Below are 14,908 nucleotides of genomic sequence, written 5' to 3' on the forward strand. Positions count from 1 at the left end.
GGGGTGGCCACGGCCACCCCTATAAATTGGTTGGCCACCCCACTGGCCACCCCGCTTGCCAGTATATTGTTAGATTGTTGTAGCATCAGTTATACATTTCATCCTAAATGAATGCATTTATTTTGTTTTGTTAAATGTAGGGCTGTCAAATTTATCGCGTTTACGGGTGGTAATTAATTTTTTTGAATTAATCATGTGAAAATATTTATCGCAATTAACGCATTCGCAGTACGACTCATTCACGCATTGCCGCAAACAGCCTACAATGCCGCCGTTTTACTTTTATACAGAGATAAGAGGTAATGTCAAGTGAGTGGAGTAGATGCAAGCATTCATTTGGGCCGTGTTTTTAATTGGCCAAAGCTTTGTCATCCCTCCCACAGCAAATATAAATATTGTGGGAAGCGACGTGAGGAAGAATGGCAGGAGTTGCGCAGGGAAGATATAGCATTTGCAGCCACCACACACAATCATGGTTGCACCACTTCTCATGCATTTAGGTAGAACAGTTAAGTCACTACAGTATCATTTACTGAAAGCTCAACAAATACACTAGATGGCAATATTTAGTCACAATATACAAAAACTCACATTTATCCTTTAGGAATTACAAGTCTTTCTATCTGTGGATCCCTTTCACAGAAAAAATGTTAATAATGTTAATGCCATCTTGTGGATTTATTGTTATAATAAACAAATACAGTACTTATGTACCGTATGTTGAATGTATATATCCGCCTTGTGTCTTATCTTTCCATTCCAACAATAATTTACAGAAAAATAAGGTATATTTTAGAGATGGTTTGAATTGCGATTAATCACGATTAATTAATTTTTAAGCTGTGATTAACTCCATTAAAAATTTTAGTCGTTTGACAGCCCTAGTTAAATGTACACCTTATGCCTAATATATACATAACACAATAAAACAAAATTGTTATGGAACTCAAAATGTTGACTGGACAGTTATGGACTATGCACATTAAATCATTAGTATCATCAAATATTACACAATACACCAAAGTATATCATTAGCCGTGTCCTTAAGTCTTTCTGATAGTTTTCCCCTGACCTTTTTACTGCAATAATATAACGAAAACCTGAAATTATGGCTTTTATTTTTGGCCACCCCAAGAATTTAAGTGGCCCCATCTGGCCACCCCTATGAAAAATTTCTAGAGGCGCCACTGTGGCTGAACACAAACATGCCATAAGAACTGTTAATCCACTATATCCTATGGCTCTACATTGTAAAGAAGCTAACCATGGCAGTTGCGATTCTTTCAAGATTTTTGGCAAAACTCCATAAGAGGTGGTGATAGATTGAAAAAGCTCTTACAGAGAGAATCTTTTTGGACATATACATTAAAAGCGACCCAATATCCTGGTTTAAATGGAGAATTGGACTTTTTTCCTTTTTTGTAAAGTGTTGGGGCTCCTTGTATGCTTATTGACCTGTTTTTTTTCCCTCAATGCACTATACATTTTCAATGTGTCTTGTTTATCTCTGCTTGCTATTAAAAATAATATACGTACCTTTAAGTCATTTAAAAGTTTGAAAGAGATCTTTGAGAACATAGTCAGTCTTGATAGATATATGTTAGATCTTCTATCTTGAAAAGCTAGTTTAAAGCTAAGGGCCCAAATACACCAGATGCATGATCGTTGCAGTTGCGCATGGCTGCGGTCCGCCAACTCCGTTCCCTCGTGAGCGCTCGCGTGATCGCGCGCTATAATGTGCCATTTAAAACAACGAAAAACACACGGAGTCTATACTCATCACAGAAGCAGAGAGAGAGCACATTTTTTTCTTTGCATATTGATATTATAGTTATGTCTGTCTCTTAATTCCAGATTGACTGCATCATGTTGAGATCAGGGCAGGTAAACCCCTTGGAGTCACGTTCTGCTGATTTCAGGTCACTTCCTGTTGATATCAGGGTACTCCCTGTTGATTTGGGGATTTTCAGGGTCATTTCCTGTTAATAGTTTGACGTACTTGGCCGTCAATGGCATCGAGTGACATATGCGTCAATGGAATCGAAGTACATTGGCATCAATAGAATTGACATACTGTGTATGGCCTTCATTAGCATGGACATACATTGGTGCCTATGGCATGGATGTACATGACTGTCAATGGAATCCAAGTACATTGGTATCAATAGAATGGTGATACATGGCTGTCAACGGCATGGACATACATGGCCGTCATTGGCAAGGACGTACATGGCTGTCAATTGCATCGACTTACTAGGGCGCTAGTTGAATGTCAATGGGTTGTAATGGTAAGTTTTTGGTCAAAAACCACAACTACCCAAGTTTTTCTGCCGTTAATTGTAAGATAAGCTTGTTTTTGGGTGCCAAATATACTGTATTATGCCAGTTTGCTCTTCCACAGCTATTATGCGTTAATAAATGAAGGGAAAATGTTGGCTATTATAAATGGATGGAACAATGTACATGAAAATGGCATGCCATCAGAAACGAATGGGAAAGTTTTTGGCAAATTTAGGGGAACCGTAGGTTTTTGGCAAATTATGTATACAACTTTTCTGCCCCTTAACTTCCAGAAATTTTTAATGTATGATTTATGTGAATTGGATAAGAATTTTAAGACTAGACACATTTTGATTAAAAAAATATGTTTTGGGGGTCCTTTGTAAGATTCCCTGCGTTGCACGAGAATTCCGGTCATATCGGTATTTGAACGGTGTCGACGGGCCAAACGGCTTGGACTGTGCGGCGCGCCAAAGAAACACCATGAAAAAAAAAATACCATGGATGTTTGCGTTACAAGCAAAGCTACCATCAATGGTCATTGTGAAATGAGCCTCATCAAAAATAGCGTTCCTGTTTGACGTTGGACGATGAAAAGTAAACTTACAGTAAAAAGTACGCAAAAAAAACAAAACAAAAAAAAAGCGGCGTCCGCGCGTCATGCGTCATGACGTATAGGACGTGTGTGGCTGGGGGAGGAGGACTCCGATTGCTTTGGAAAAGTATTACTTGGAAGACAGTCTACTTTTCATCTCCACTTGGCCCCACGACGTAAGGGGATCTATTAAAAGGTGGCCGAAATTTTCGGACGCGACAAGAATCCGTTCCATCTCGCTTCTGCTTCGAGTCGTTTGGGTCCACGTTGAAACTTCGAGGCCTGCTTAGGTTAGCCTAGCCTAGTTTAACCGCTAACAAAGACGACAAACAGCGCACCTGGTTCGAAACGTCGCCGAGCAACCAATCATCAAATCCTAAAATGTCAGGTGAGTAAGTTGACTTTTGACTCAATTGTCTCGAAAATACTATAGGTACATAGGCGGAGTTTGACTTTTGGGGCAGGGGGGGCAAAATATGTTGATGACCCCAAAATGCAGTGAATTACTTGTGGTAATAATGCAGTTAAATTAACTTACAAGAATATTTAAAATAATAAGTTGACAATGAGCGCTTTTTGTTTCCCATCATTCTTGAGGGGAATTCTAGATAGGCTGCTCAGGCAATATTTTTCTCCAAGATCGTCATTAAATTTGTTACGCCCGCCGGTGTCGTGCCAATGTAGTTACCCTAGTTAAAAATTGTATCCCTTGGGTGGAGCCATATGTAAGTAGATTCGTGTCTTTTTTTTATTCATTCAAAAAAAAAAAAAAGTTGCTTCAATCAAAATATATATTTTCAATCAAAAAAAGTCGCTTCAATAAAAAAAAAAAAAAAAAAACATGTGAGTGCAAAAATAAATGAAACTCAAAAAAACTAAAAAAAAAAAAAAAAAAAAATGCATGCGAAAGCAATATATCTTTGAATAATTTTTATTTATTTTTTTTGGGTTGAAGTCAAGTTTTTTTTGATTGAACCAACTTTTTGCTTGAAATAATGTTGATTTGTGTTTGGGCCACATTTTGGCTAGGACATTTTTCTCTTTGTTATTCAATCAAAAAATAAGTTGCTTTAAAAAAATATAGATTTTCAAAAAGATACATCACTTCAATCAAAAAAAAAAAAAAAAAAAAATCAATCATAGAAAAAAGTTTTTGATTGCGAAAAAATATTTGAGATTGAAAAATTTGCATTTGAACACCTAATTTTTCATTGAAAAAGTTTTCTTTGATTGAAGCAATCCTTTTTGTGTTTGGGCCATATTATGATTAGGACATTTGTGTCTAAATCATTCAATCCCCAAAAAAGGTGCTTCAATCAAAAATAAATATTTTCATTCTTTTTTATATTTATATATTTTTTTAAAAATATTTTTTTCTCTTATATACCTATATATTTTAAATTATATGCAAAGCAAATGACTGTCTAAGGTGCTCGAAAAATAATTTCGACCCATTCCCAAATTTTTTTTGTGTGCATTTCCTTCATTTTTGTTGCAGTTTCATTGCTTTACAACTTATATATATATATATATTTATATATATATATATATATATATATATATATATATATATGTATATATATATATGTATTTATTTAGGAAAGTCAACTACATGCAATGACACTTTTCAGCCACCAGCCCCTCCCCCCCTTAAAATCCGCTTATGTTTAGGTACATTACAATTCGAATGTTTAAAGACACGCAAAACCCCATTTGTGGTTCTTAAAGTCGAAAGGAAAAGAAGAGGAAGAATATTCGATATTTACTGATTTTGTTTGTGATCGTCTAACTAATTTTAATGTGATGTTAATTACTTTAATTCAAGGGCGAAAGTTTGGTCTCAATGTCGGTAGTGAAGGAAAAGAGTCATTATTCCTTGTTACAGGTTGTTTTATTCGTATAACGAAGAGGAGATAATGACACAGAATTCAGGAGTAAAAAAGAACAAAGAATTTACACTTAAAGACATGATGATGCGGTACCAGTGTCCTGCCTCCCAGCTTCTACCCTTTTTCTTCTTCCCCACCCCCATCTTACTAGCACCAGCAAATACTTTCCAGATGTGCTGCTATTCAATAGCATACACTGAACAAAGAAGAGCCTGTTAGGATGTAGAATGAAATGTGACTGCTACTACATATGATTATGTGAATAAATGGAAATATAGTTCTCCAGTAGGGACATTAGAACCTTAATCATAACCAGTGTTGTCAATCTTACTTTTAAAAAGTAATTAGAGTTTCAAATTACTTCTCCCAAAAAGTAATTGTGTTAGTAACTCAGTTACCTGAATGTAAAAGTAATTAATTTCTTGGCAAAATAACTGGTGATAATTTTCTTTTCTTTTTTTTTTTTTCTCAAAAAAACAAAAAACGATTCACACAATGCGAAGTTTAAAGGGTTTTTAGGACAATTGGCCCTAGCCCAATTCTTAACCCTAAACTTAACTAGACACTGGGGTATTGCGGGAATTGCGATAACTAGATAGTAACCTTTGCTATGTGTGGAAGTCATTTAATGTTCTGAATCAACCGTTAAAGTTGTTAAAATTGCTCCCCTTATTGCATTAGTTCCCTTCTGTCTACTTTTGACATGTGTAAGTTTTAAAATTGTTTCATCATTTAAAGATAGATTTATGTCAAGATTTTGCCGATTTCGGAGCATTTTAGAGAAAAGGTTACTTAGGTTCGCTAGGAAGGTTCTCTACAAGAGAGCTTTCCTAAGAGGTCTACTGCTTTAAGATGGCGGCTGTTTACTAACGCATCTTGTTCTTTAGATATGTTGCTAATGCCACCGTGTCTGTCATTTGCATCTAGTTTTATAATATATGATTTCTACGGTTGCATTATGTGGGCGTAGTTTGTAGGCTATCGGCTACAGTCAGGTATTATTGGAGTCACCTAGCATCACGTTTGCAACGGCGTCCCCACTCCTGCTCTGCTCTCTCGTCTCCGTGACTCCGTCTCTCTCAGACTTTTCTCGCGTCAACCAACATAGTAAGGCATAGTAACGTACGCCTTTCCCGTCTCAGTAACGGTAACATCGTTGCCAAGATGAGAAAAGTAATTAATTAGATTACTCACTACTGAAAAAAACACCGCCGTTATATTCTAAAGCCGTTATTAACAACACTGATCATAACTTGCATGGACACATTTTGCTGGGGGCGGGACATTAGTAAAACTAAACAGATGGATTGAACTGCAGTCAAGGCTACATTTTTTTCTCCAATAAGAACCTAATTGATTGATAGGCTTGGCATCGATGCAAAATAAATGTGTATTGACCTATGCTAACTCTCACGCTGCAAACTTACAGTATAACGTCTTAATCTGTTATTTTTTTCATGAATCTAGTTGAATAATTTTCATCTTTGAGTTTTAAAGGCTAGTTAACATATTAATGCGTTGGATTCTTCCACTTACTTTTCGTAAGTAGTACAATTAAAGTCTGTCATTTTTCACCTAAATCAAGAAAAAATGCTTCCAAATAATGTTTTAAACAATATCTATTCTTGATTTAGGAACATTTTTTTCTTTCACCTGACCTGTTCAGCTGCTTGTCACAGAGAACGGAGATCTGAGTTTCCGATTTGACTAACAGTTTTAATATGTCACATAGGGGTATGACATACTCCCATTGTGATCACTCAATGTACCTCGTTCATTTGTGGTCTTGCAGATCTATATGTCAGCCAAGCCTATCGTCTTGAGCACCAGGAGTCTGCATGCGTCAAGGGGGAGGAGGAAGAGTCCGTTCATATTCAAGGTCATCCCAAGCATTTTTTTCTTTAGATGAGGCAGAAATCACATATCTAGTCTAATGTAATGGCTTGGCCTACTTAGTATCTTTGTAATAGACTCGTGAAGGTTTGTGCCACGGCATCGACTTGACTATTGTTTGCAGATTGAAAGATTTCTTACTATGCAAACAAATTTACTTCGTTTGAAGAAATTACAGGATGAAGATACAGTATATTAGGCGCAATCACAAGTATACAGTGGGGCAAATAAGTATTTAGTCAACCACTAATTGTGCAAGTTCTCCCACTTGAAAATATTAGCGAGGCCTGTAATTGTCAACATGGGTAAACCTCAATGATGAGAGACAGAATGTGGGAAAAAAACTAAAAAATCATATTGTTTGATTTTTAAAGAATTTATTTGCAAGTCATGGTGGAAAATAAGTATTTGGTCAATACCAAAAGTTCATCTCAATACTTTGTTATGTACCCTTTGTTGGCAATAATGGAGGCCAAACGTTTTCTGTAACTCTTCACAAGCTTTTAACACACTGTTGCTGGTATTTTGGCCCATTCCTCCATGCAGATCTCCTTTAGAGCAGTGATGTTTTGGGGCTGTCGTTGGGCAACATGGACTTTCAACTCCCTCCACAGATTTTCTATGGGGTTGAGATCTGAAGACTGGCTAGGCCACTCCCGGACCTTGAAATTCTTCTTAAGAAGCCACTCCTTTGTTGCCCTGGCTGTGTGTTTGGGATCATTGTCATGCTGAAAGACCCAGTCACATCTCATCTTCAGTGCCCTTGCTGATGGAAGGAGATTTTCACTCATAATCTCGCGATACATGGCCCCATTCATTCATTCCTTTACACAGATCAGTCGTTCTGGTTCCTTTGCAGAAAAATGGCCCCAGAGCATGATGTTTCCACCCCTATGCTTCACAGTGGGTATGGTGTTCTTGGATGCAATTCATTATTGTTTCTCCTCCAAACACGAGAACCCGTGTTTCTACCAAAAAGTTCTATTTTGGTTTCATCTGACAATAACACATTCTCCCAGACCTCTTCTGGATCATCCAAATGCTCTCTAGCAAACCGCAGACGGGCCTGGACGTGTACTTTCTTCAGCAGGGGGACACGTCTGGCAGTGCAGGATTTGAGTCCCTGGCGGCGCATTGTGTTACTGAAAGTAGCCTTTGTTACTGTGGTCCCAGCTCTCTGTAGGTCATTCAATTGGTCCCCCCGTGTGGTTCTGGGATTTTTGCTCACCGTTCTTGTTATCATTTTGACACCACGGGGTGTGATCTTGCATGGAGCCCCAGATCGAGGGAGATTATCAGTGGTCTTGTATGTCTTCCATTTTCTAATAATTGCTCCCACAGTTGATTTCTTTACACCAAGCGTTTTACCTATTGCAGATTTAGTCTTCCCAGCCTGGTGCAGGTCTGCAATTTTGTCTCTGGTGTCCTTCGACAGGTTTTTGGTCTTGGCCATAGTAGAGTTTGGAGTGTGACTGACTGAGGTTGTGGACAGGTGTCTTTTATACCGATAATGAGTTAAAACAGGTGCCATTAATACAGGTAACGAGTGGAGCCTCGTTAGACCTCGTTAGAAGAAGTTAGACCTCATTGACAGCCAGAAATCTTGCTTGTTTGTAGGTGACCAAATACTTATTTTCCATTGTAATTTGGAAATAAATTCTTTAAAAATCAAACAATGTGATTTTCTGTTTTTCTTTCACATGCTGTCTCTCATGGTTGAGGTTTACCCATGTTGACAATTACAGGCCTCTCTAATCTTTTCAAGTAGAACTTGCACAATTGGTGGTTGACTAAATACTTATTTGCCCCACTGTAGAACAGGCACACTAAATAGCGCAAACAAAAGCGTAACGCTGTTTCAAACACACTGACGGAAAACATCTGGTCACGCCAGCCACACCGAATCAAGTCGATCCGGTCACGCCAGCCACACCAAATCAAGTGGAACATTTCAAAAAAGGTGATACATCGTGAAACTTTGTAGGCCAAAGGTTTTTCGATATGCTCTCACCAAGAATCAAAATATTGTTTTTAAAAAAGCGTCATTGTTTACAGAAAAAATAACCAACAGGTTGCTACCACAATCTTCCATTAGAATAGTGTTTGGTTGGCTCAATTTCAATGGCGGTCATTAACGGCGCTGGACAGCCAATTAATTTTGACTGGGTTGGACGTCTAGGGCCGTCAATGGCACTGAAAACGGAGCATTCGCGTCCAGTCTTTTTTGGGCATTTATAGGTCATTTCCTGTTCATCAAAGGCCGTTTTCAGGTTACTTCCTCTTGATTTTGAGTCACTTTCTTTTCATTTGGTGACATTCTCAAATCATTTCCTTTTCAGTAACCCAAAATAAACAGGATGTGACCCGTAATTGCCTCAAAATCAACAGGTAGTGAACCATAAATGCCCCAAAATCAACAGGAAGTGACCCGTAAATCAACAAGAAATGACCCAAAATCCACCATAACTTCTCGTTGATTTTGGGTCAAAATGAACAGCAAGTGACCCGAAATCAACAGGAAGTGACCCTTAAATGCCCCAAACGGAAAAGAAAGTGAACGAAATCAACAGGAAATGACTTGAAATGCTCCGAAATGAACTTATTGCCTTGCATTGGCTGCCACTGATGGCAACAAGATTCATTTGTTCATTGGCTGCCGTCCCTCCCACTTCAAACGGATTGGAGGTCTATCAGTGGTAAACTCATTCACAGCAGAAGGATGGGGAAAAAAACGTGTTTTTCTGTGTCTTAGTGATTTTCTGACGCATGTATCGATAATTGTCATATCGCCATATCGTGAGCTCATAGTTATCATGGGCCTTGTATCGCATATCGTATCGTGAGCTACCCAGAGGTTCCCACCCCTATTTACCCATGTGTGATACACCTTAGTTTCCTTACACTAAATTTGTTTCTGTATACGATTAGCGCAAGCTGTCAGTGCTAATAGCGCAGTGCTAGCTTGCGCCACTGATTTTTTCTTTGTCAAAACGGCTGCCACCAAGTTCGATGAGCAGACTAGCTCACTGGTGCTTGTCTGCTCGAATTGTTCTTGTACTGTGTCTTCAATATGACTCGATGAACGTTCGTGCTCGAGCCTTCCGTCTCTTCTTTTGTCCATTCATGAAAAAAAGAGACGGTAACACTTTATAATAACTATCCGTTATAACTAGGTAATAGATCATGAGTAAACAGTTTTTAAATGATTTATTGGTGATCTTTAAAGTGTTTGTTAACAGTGTGTAAAGTATTTATAATGATGCTTATAGATAGTTAATATATCATCAATAAACTGCTGTTTAATGAGTAATAAACGACTTGTAAACTGTGTGTCAATGATTTATATCTACACCTCAATTAGTAATATACCATTAACAAGCTATTAGTAACTAGCTAACATATGACTTATTAAGTATCATTTGATAGTTTATTTACGTTAATGGGACGTTATTCTAAAGTTGCAACAACTCCTCATTTCTTAATTGTTAGTAAATGAGGAACAAGTGCAACTTTAGAATAACGTCTAATAACATACATAGTAGGCCTGAACGATATATCGTTTAAACATCGCCATCGCGATGTGCGCATGCGCAATAGTCCCATCGCAAGGACGTGCGATAGTTTTTTCATTTCATTTTTTTAAATCCACAAACGTTTGTTTTGAGCAAGGAGCGAGAAAGAGAGTGCAGTCTCTCATTCTCTCCAGCTCGCAGTCATCGGCTCCTCCCCCTCCCCTGCTAGAGCGGAGTGGAGGGAGGGAGGAGGGGCCGAACAGCAGAGCGGAGGGAGGAGGGGCCGTTTTCAAAGTGAAAGCAAGCAACACGTTGAATAGGGAAGACTGTCTCCAAAAGGAGTTTTGGAAGTATTTTGGTTATCGACAAGAATATAAGGAACAAAAAACAGCCCTGTTGACAGTGCCTCGCCATGGTTGCCTCAACAAGAAGTAATCCGTCGAACATGTGGGACCATTTAAAACGCAGGTATCTATGCATTCCTGCTACGAGCTTCCCATCAGAGGCTTTTTAGTACAGGTGGGAACATTGTTACGTGCCAACGTTGTTGTCTCAAGCCTGCAATGGTGGATAAACTAGTAGTCTTGGCCAAAAACCTATGAGACCCAGTTGAGAATTGCTGAGCAAGGAAGGTGGACGATATGCAGACAAATACATAAATTTGGGAGTTAAAATGGTTCTGTTATTCATCAGTTATTTGCTGTTATTCAGTTCAATTATTTACAAGTTCAATTGAGTTTCTGTTTCTTTTATATTTAAATTAACTGTAAATCGTATTTTTCAAATAACTATAGTACAGCTGCACATAAAGTTTTGATACTTAATATTTTTAAAATATTTTTACAACTTTGTTGCAGTTTTGCAGTTCTATATTGTTATATTTTGTGTAAACAACTCAGGGGACTAATGCACTTGCACTTTTATTTGACAGATTTAATATTTAAGTTCAAATATGTTGACAACTTTATTGTTTTACTGAGGTTCTTATTTATTGTTATAGTTTGTGAACAACTCTTATTTGTCATATTTAATATTTTTGTTCAAATATGTTTACAACTTTGTTGTTATTTTACCGAAGTTGTTATTTATTGTTATATTTTGTCAAAAACTCAGGGGCTGCTCTTTTATTTGTCATTTAATGTATTTGCTGCTGTTGAAGTGTCAAATATTGTGTTCAAGAAATTATCTATTTTGTGCAGACATGGCTTCCTGGATCCCTTCATAATAATACAGCAATCTTAATCATTCACAAATGAAACCGTATTATATGAATACACTGTGGTCACGGTGTGTCATGCAAAGTATTTCCAAACAGCTATTCAAGTCATCTAGTGAATATTTCTTTAAAATTATTTATTATTATTTTTTTTTTTTACTATCGCAATATAATATCGCAATATATTGCACACCTAAAAAAAATCGCAACAATAGTTTTTTCCAATATCGTTCAGGCCTAATACATAGGCTTATAACTAATATATTAACTCACACTTTACAGATCAGTTGTTAATGGTTTGCTAACCATCTGCTAAACTTTGAAGAACAGCAAATAGGTTGAACAAGTTCAAGGTACCGAAATTGAATGTTTAAATTTAAAGGTTTTCGACCTCATGATTGTTCTACCAATATGCCTTATTGTGTCCTATATTTTACCAAAGAAACACCACAGATGAAATTTTAAACATTTTGTTTAATGCACAGAAACATACATAATGCGACATCACATGACAGAACAGCAAAATACAACAGTATATTACAAACCCAAAAATTTGGGACACTGTTTGTGCTAACACAGGATAAACTTCATTTATGAGGGGCATTTAATGTCCATACATCACGGATATGTCATGGATTATCTGTCCTAATGGCCCATTGTGATGCTTACGGGCAAGCCACTCGCGCCATTCAAAAACTCTGAGATGGTCTGCCAGTAACTCCTGTGTACGATTTCCCCTGAGTCTCCACACATTTTCCTTTACTGTTCTCCAGGCCCTCTCTATGTGCTGAGTATGTGCACCTGTTTGGGTATTTACATAAGAAATACTGTGATTGACAGTGAAATGGGTGTAACCTAGCTGAGGTAGAGCATTGCGATAAGCTCGCCACTCATCACTTATTATAGTGGATCCCAATTTCACATGATGAACGATAAGTGGTACCAGATCGCTCCTCCTCCTTCTCGCAACTAAGCGAAGAATAGGCTTTGCATGTTTTCTCCTTCTGTGGTTCACACCTAACATCCCAAACACCCATTTCTTCCTCTTCCAGCCACCAGCCATTCGTCCCCGTCCGTACTGTTAAAAAATGTAAAATATTGAGAATTATTCTTCCATAATAAAGTAAATAATCTGTCATTCAATGGTAATTTGTATTACTATGTTGATAATAGAACTTTTTGCTTGCCTTTCTTTTGTGTCTGAAGTGGCTTTCATCAACCGAGACAAACTGATGCCGTCCTCCAATGTACTGGCCTCTTGCTTGCTGATATTTGTCCATCGCAGTAGTGCATACATCTCGCAGCTTTTGAGCCATCTTGGAAAGGGTTGCTGAGCTTCCAGAAATGTCGTCATTGATCATATCCACTTGACGTAAGCGCAAGCCTTGTGCAAATCTGATAAAACAAGGCAAAGAATTAATTTAACACAGGTATTTCACATTTTTTTGGTTTGATATCCAATGCTCCCCAAGTTATGAAAATTCCCCACTAATTACAAAAACAACAGCAACTAGAAAAGCACTTCTTCACTTCAAACCTCTGTCAAGCAGCTCAGTTTACCCATCATTTAATGTGAAACAATTAGAGATGTACCTTGACCTAGTGCCCAAATAGTTGAATTTTGTAAAATTCTGTCCAAACCTTTTTAGTAACCTTGCCCCCCACCCCCCAATAAAATAAAATTAAATTAAATTAAAATAAAACAGACAAACAAACCAACGCTGCCAAAAACACAACATCCTTTGTGGAGTTAATGATGGGAAATATGTTTTTGGTAAGTTGTACAGAGCTCTGTGACCACATTTGGGACTAATAATACTGTAGGATATTTGTAAAAAATAATTATTTATAAAATAAAAGAGAGAGCCAGTTGCAGTTTAATATAAAGAGGCAAGGTCAGGGATGTTGCTTAACCAGGCCTCATACTGACCAACACAGCATCCCATAGGTAAAAGGGATTTAACATATTTCCATAATTAAACTATTAAGAATTCAAGCTGTAAATGTAAACATACAGTAGTTATAGAAAATAAATCACAAAAATGAAATTAATCCAAGCACATTATCATGATAAATCTAGACATGCTCCATAACATATCACACAGAATTCCTATTTACATAAACATTTTTTTTTTTTTTAATCATAGACAGACAGAAAATCATATACCTATTACATACCTGTACACAAAGCGCATCCAGTTAAAGAGCGAGACCTTTGATTTGCTGAATATAGATTTGTGTCTAATTGACCTCTTGATTTTCCTCCCTCTGTGGTTATGGTGTTTGCAAACCCTGCAGACATACAGATAAAGATAAAAATGACACAGGCCAGGGGAGTGGCTAGAGCAGTGATTCTCATGTGGTGAACCCCAAATTAATGTGTATTTGGCCATGGACCATTTACACAACAAAGAATAACATAATATAACAAAAGTACCTTATGAAATCTTATTTTGTGTGTGTCTGAGCGAGAGAAAGTCTCACTGTCAATCTTGTCATACAACTCTAGCGACAACATCGACAAAGTTGTCCAATTTTTACAAAATAAATCATTCACAACATGAATTTACACCAATTTTCGATTGGAAGTATTTGTTATCTATGAATTGAGATATATTGGGCACTCTTATCAGCTCACAATTAAAGCAATTTGTCACCAGAATTCAGAGCCAAAATATTCATGTATGATGTCATTTCATGCATTAAATATAAATTTACCATGCATAGTTGTCCACACAAACTGATTCCTCGAATTTCATCCTGTGTTTGCATTTATGGCATCTCATTTGTCTTCTTAGAAGCCTTTTCTTCTGCATCCATTTGATTAATTTTCTGTGCCTTCTTTGAGAAGCCTTTCTGCCTTCAATAAGTTCTCTTAGCTCAGTGGCTAAACCAGGCATTATTTGGCTACGATATCACAATAGGACTTCATTAGGGTCTACCTGTTACCTTTATTCTTTTCACTCATACAAGATTTCCGCGCCTCTGTGACTACCTCCCGCCAGATTACGTTTGATTTCTATTATAAATCAGGGGTGACACAAGCCAATCATAATTGTATTCACGAGTTTGAGGAGGAGACATCAGGCATTCATCATCATATTGGTTGGTTGTCAACTTGTCAATCACTTCGAATCACCACTGTACTTTGACGAATGATAAACAGACACGCCCACCCTTAACTCACGAATTAGTTAATAGTTACTGGACGAGCGGCTAGCATTAGCATTGATTTCAAACTATGAATACACGGTCCGGTAAAATGTCCGACACCACTGTTAGCGGTGATACGAAAAATGCAGACTTAAATCCAGGTACTGTCGGGAGAAAGAAAAACAAGTCCACAGCGGTTACTTCCAGAAAAAAGAAAACTACACTAATGGACCATGCAGCGCACATGGACAACAATGATGACGGTAAACGACTGCGTGTTATATTTTCATCAACGATGTTTGATCAAGTAAACTTTGATTGATATTTATGGATTGCACAATTCAACCAGATTAGTGAAGTGTCCAATGAT

The 14,908-nt window shown here is 37.4% G+C and overlaps 1 protein-coding gene across 4 annotated transcripts in view; it reads left to right on the forward strand.

Annotated features, from left to right (window-relative positions):
• The first annotated feature begins 2,964 nt into the window (after positions 1-2,964).
• Positions 2,965-14,908, forward strand: part of LOC130928544 (gastrula zinc finger protein XlCGF57.1-like) — a 34,267-nt gene continuing 22,323 nt past the window's right edge. For 2 of the 4 annotated variants that reach the window (XM_057855236.1, XM_057855239.1), the window contains exons 1-2: positions 2,965-3,263; positions 6,557-6,643. In XM_057855236.1, the coding sequence (XP_057711219.1) occupies positions 3,257-3,263; positions 6,557-6,643 (94 nt within the window). In that variant the 5' untranslated portion in view covers positions 2,965-3,256. Of the gene's footprint in view, positions 3,264-6,556; positions 14,802-14,908 lie in introns of all 4 variants that reach the window. The other 2 variants (XM_057855238.1, XM_057855237.1) reach the window with 2 other exon arrangements.

Source organism: Corythoichthys intestinalis, chromosome 13 (assembly GCF_030265065.1).
Source record: "Corythoichthys intestinalis isolate RoL2023-P3 chromosome 13, ASM3026506v1, whole genome shotgun sequence".
NCBI classification, from domain to species: domain Eukaryota; kingdom Metazoa; phylum Chordata; class Actinopteri; order Syngnathiformes; family Syngnathidae; genus Corythoichthys; species Corythoichthys intestinalis.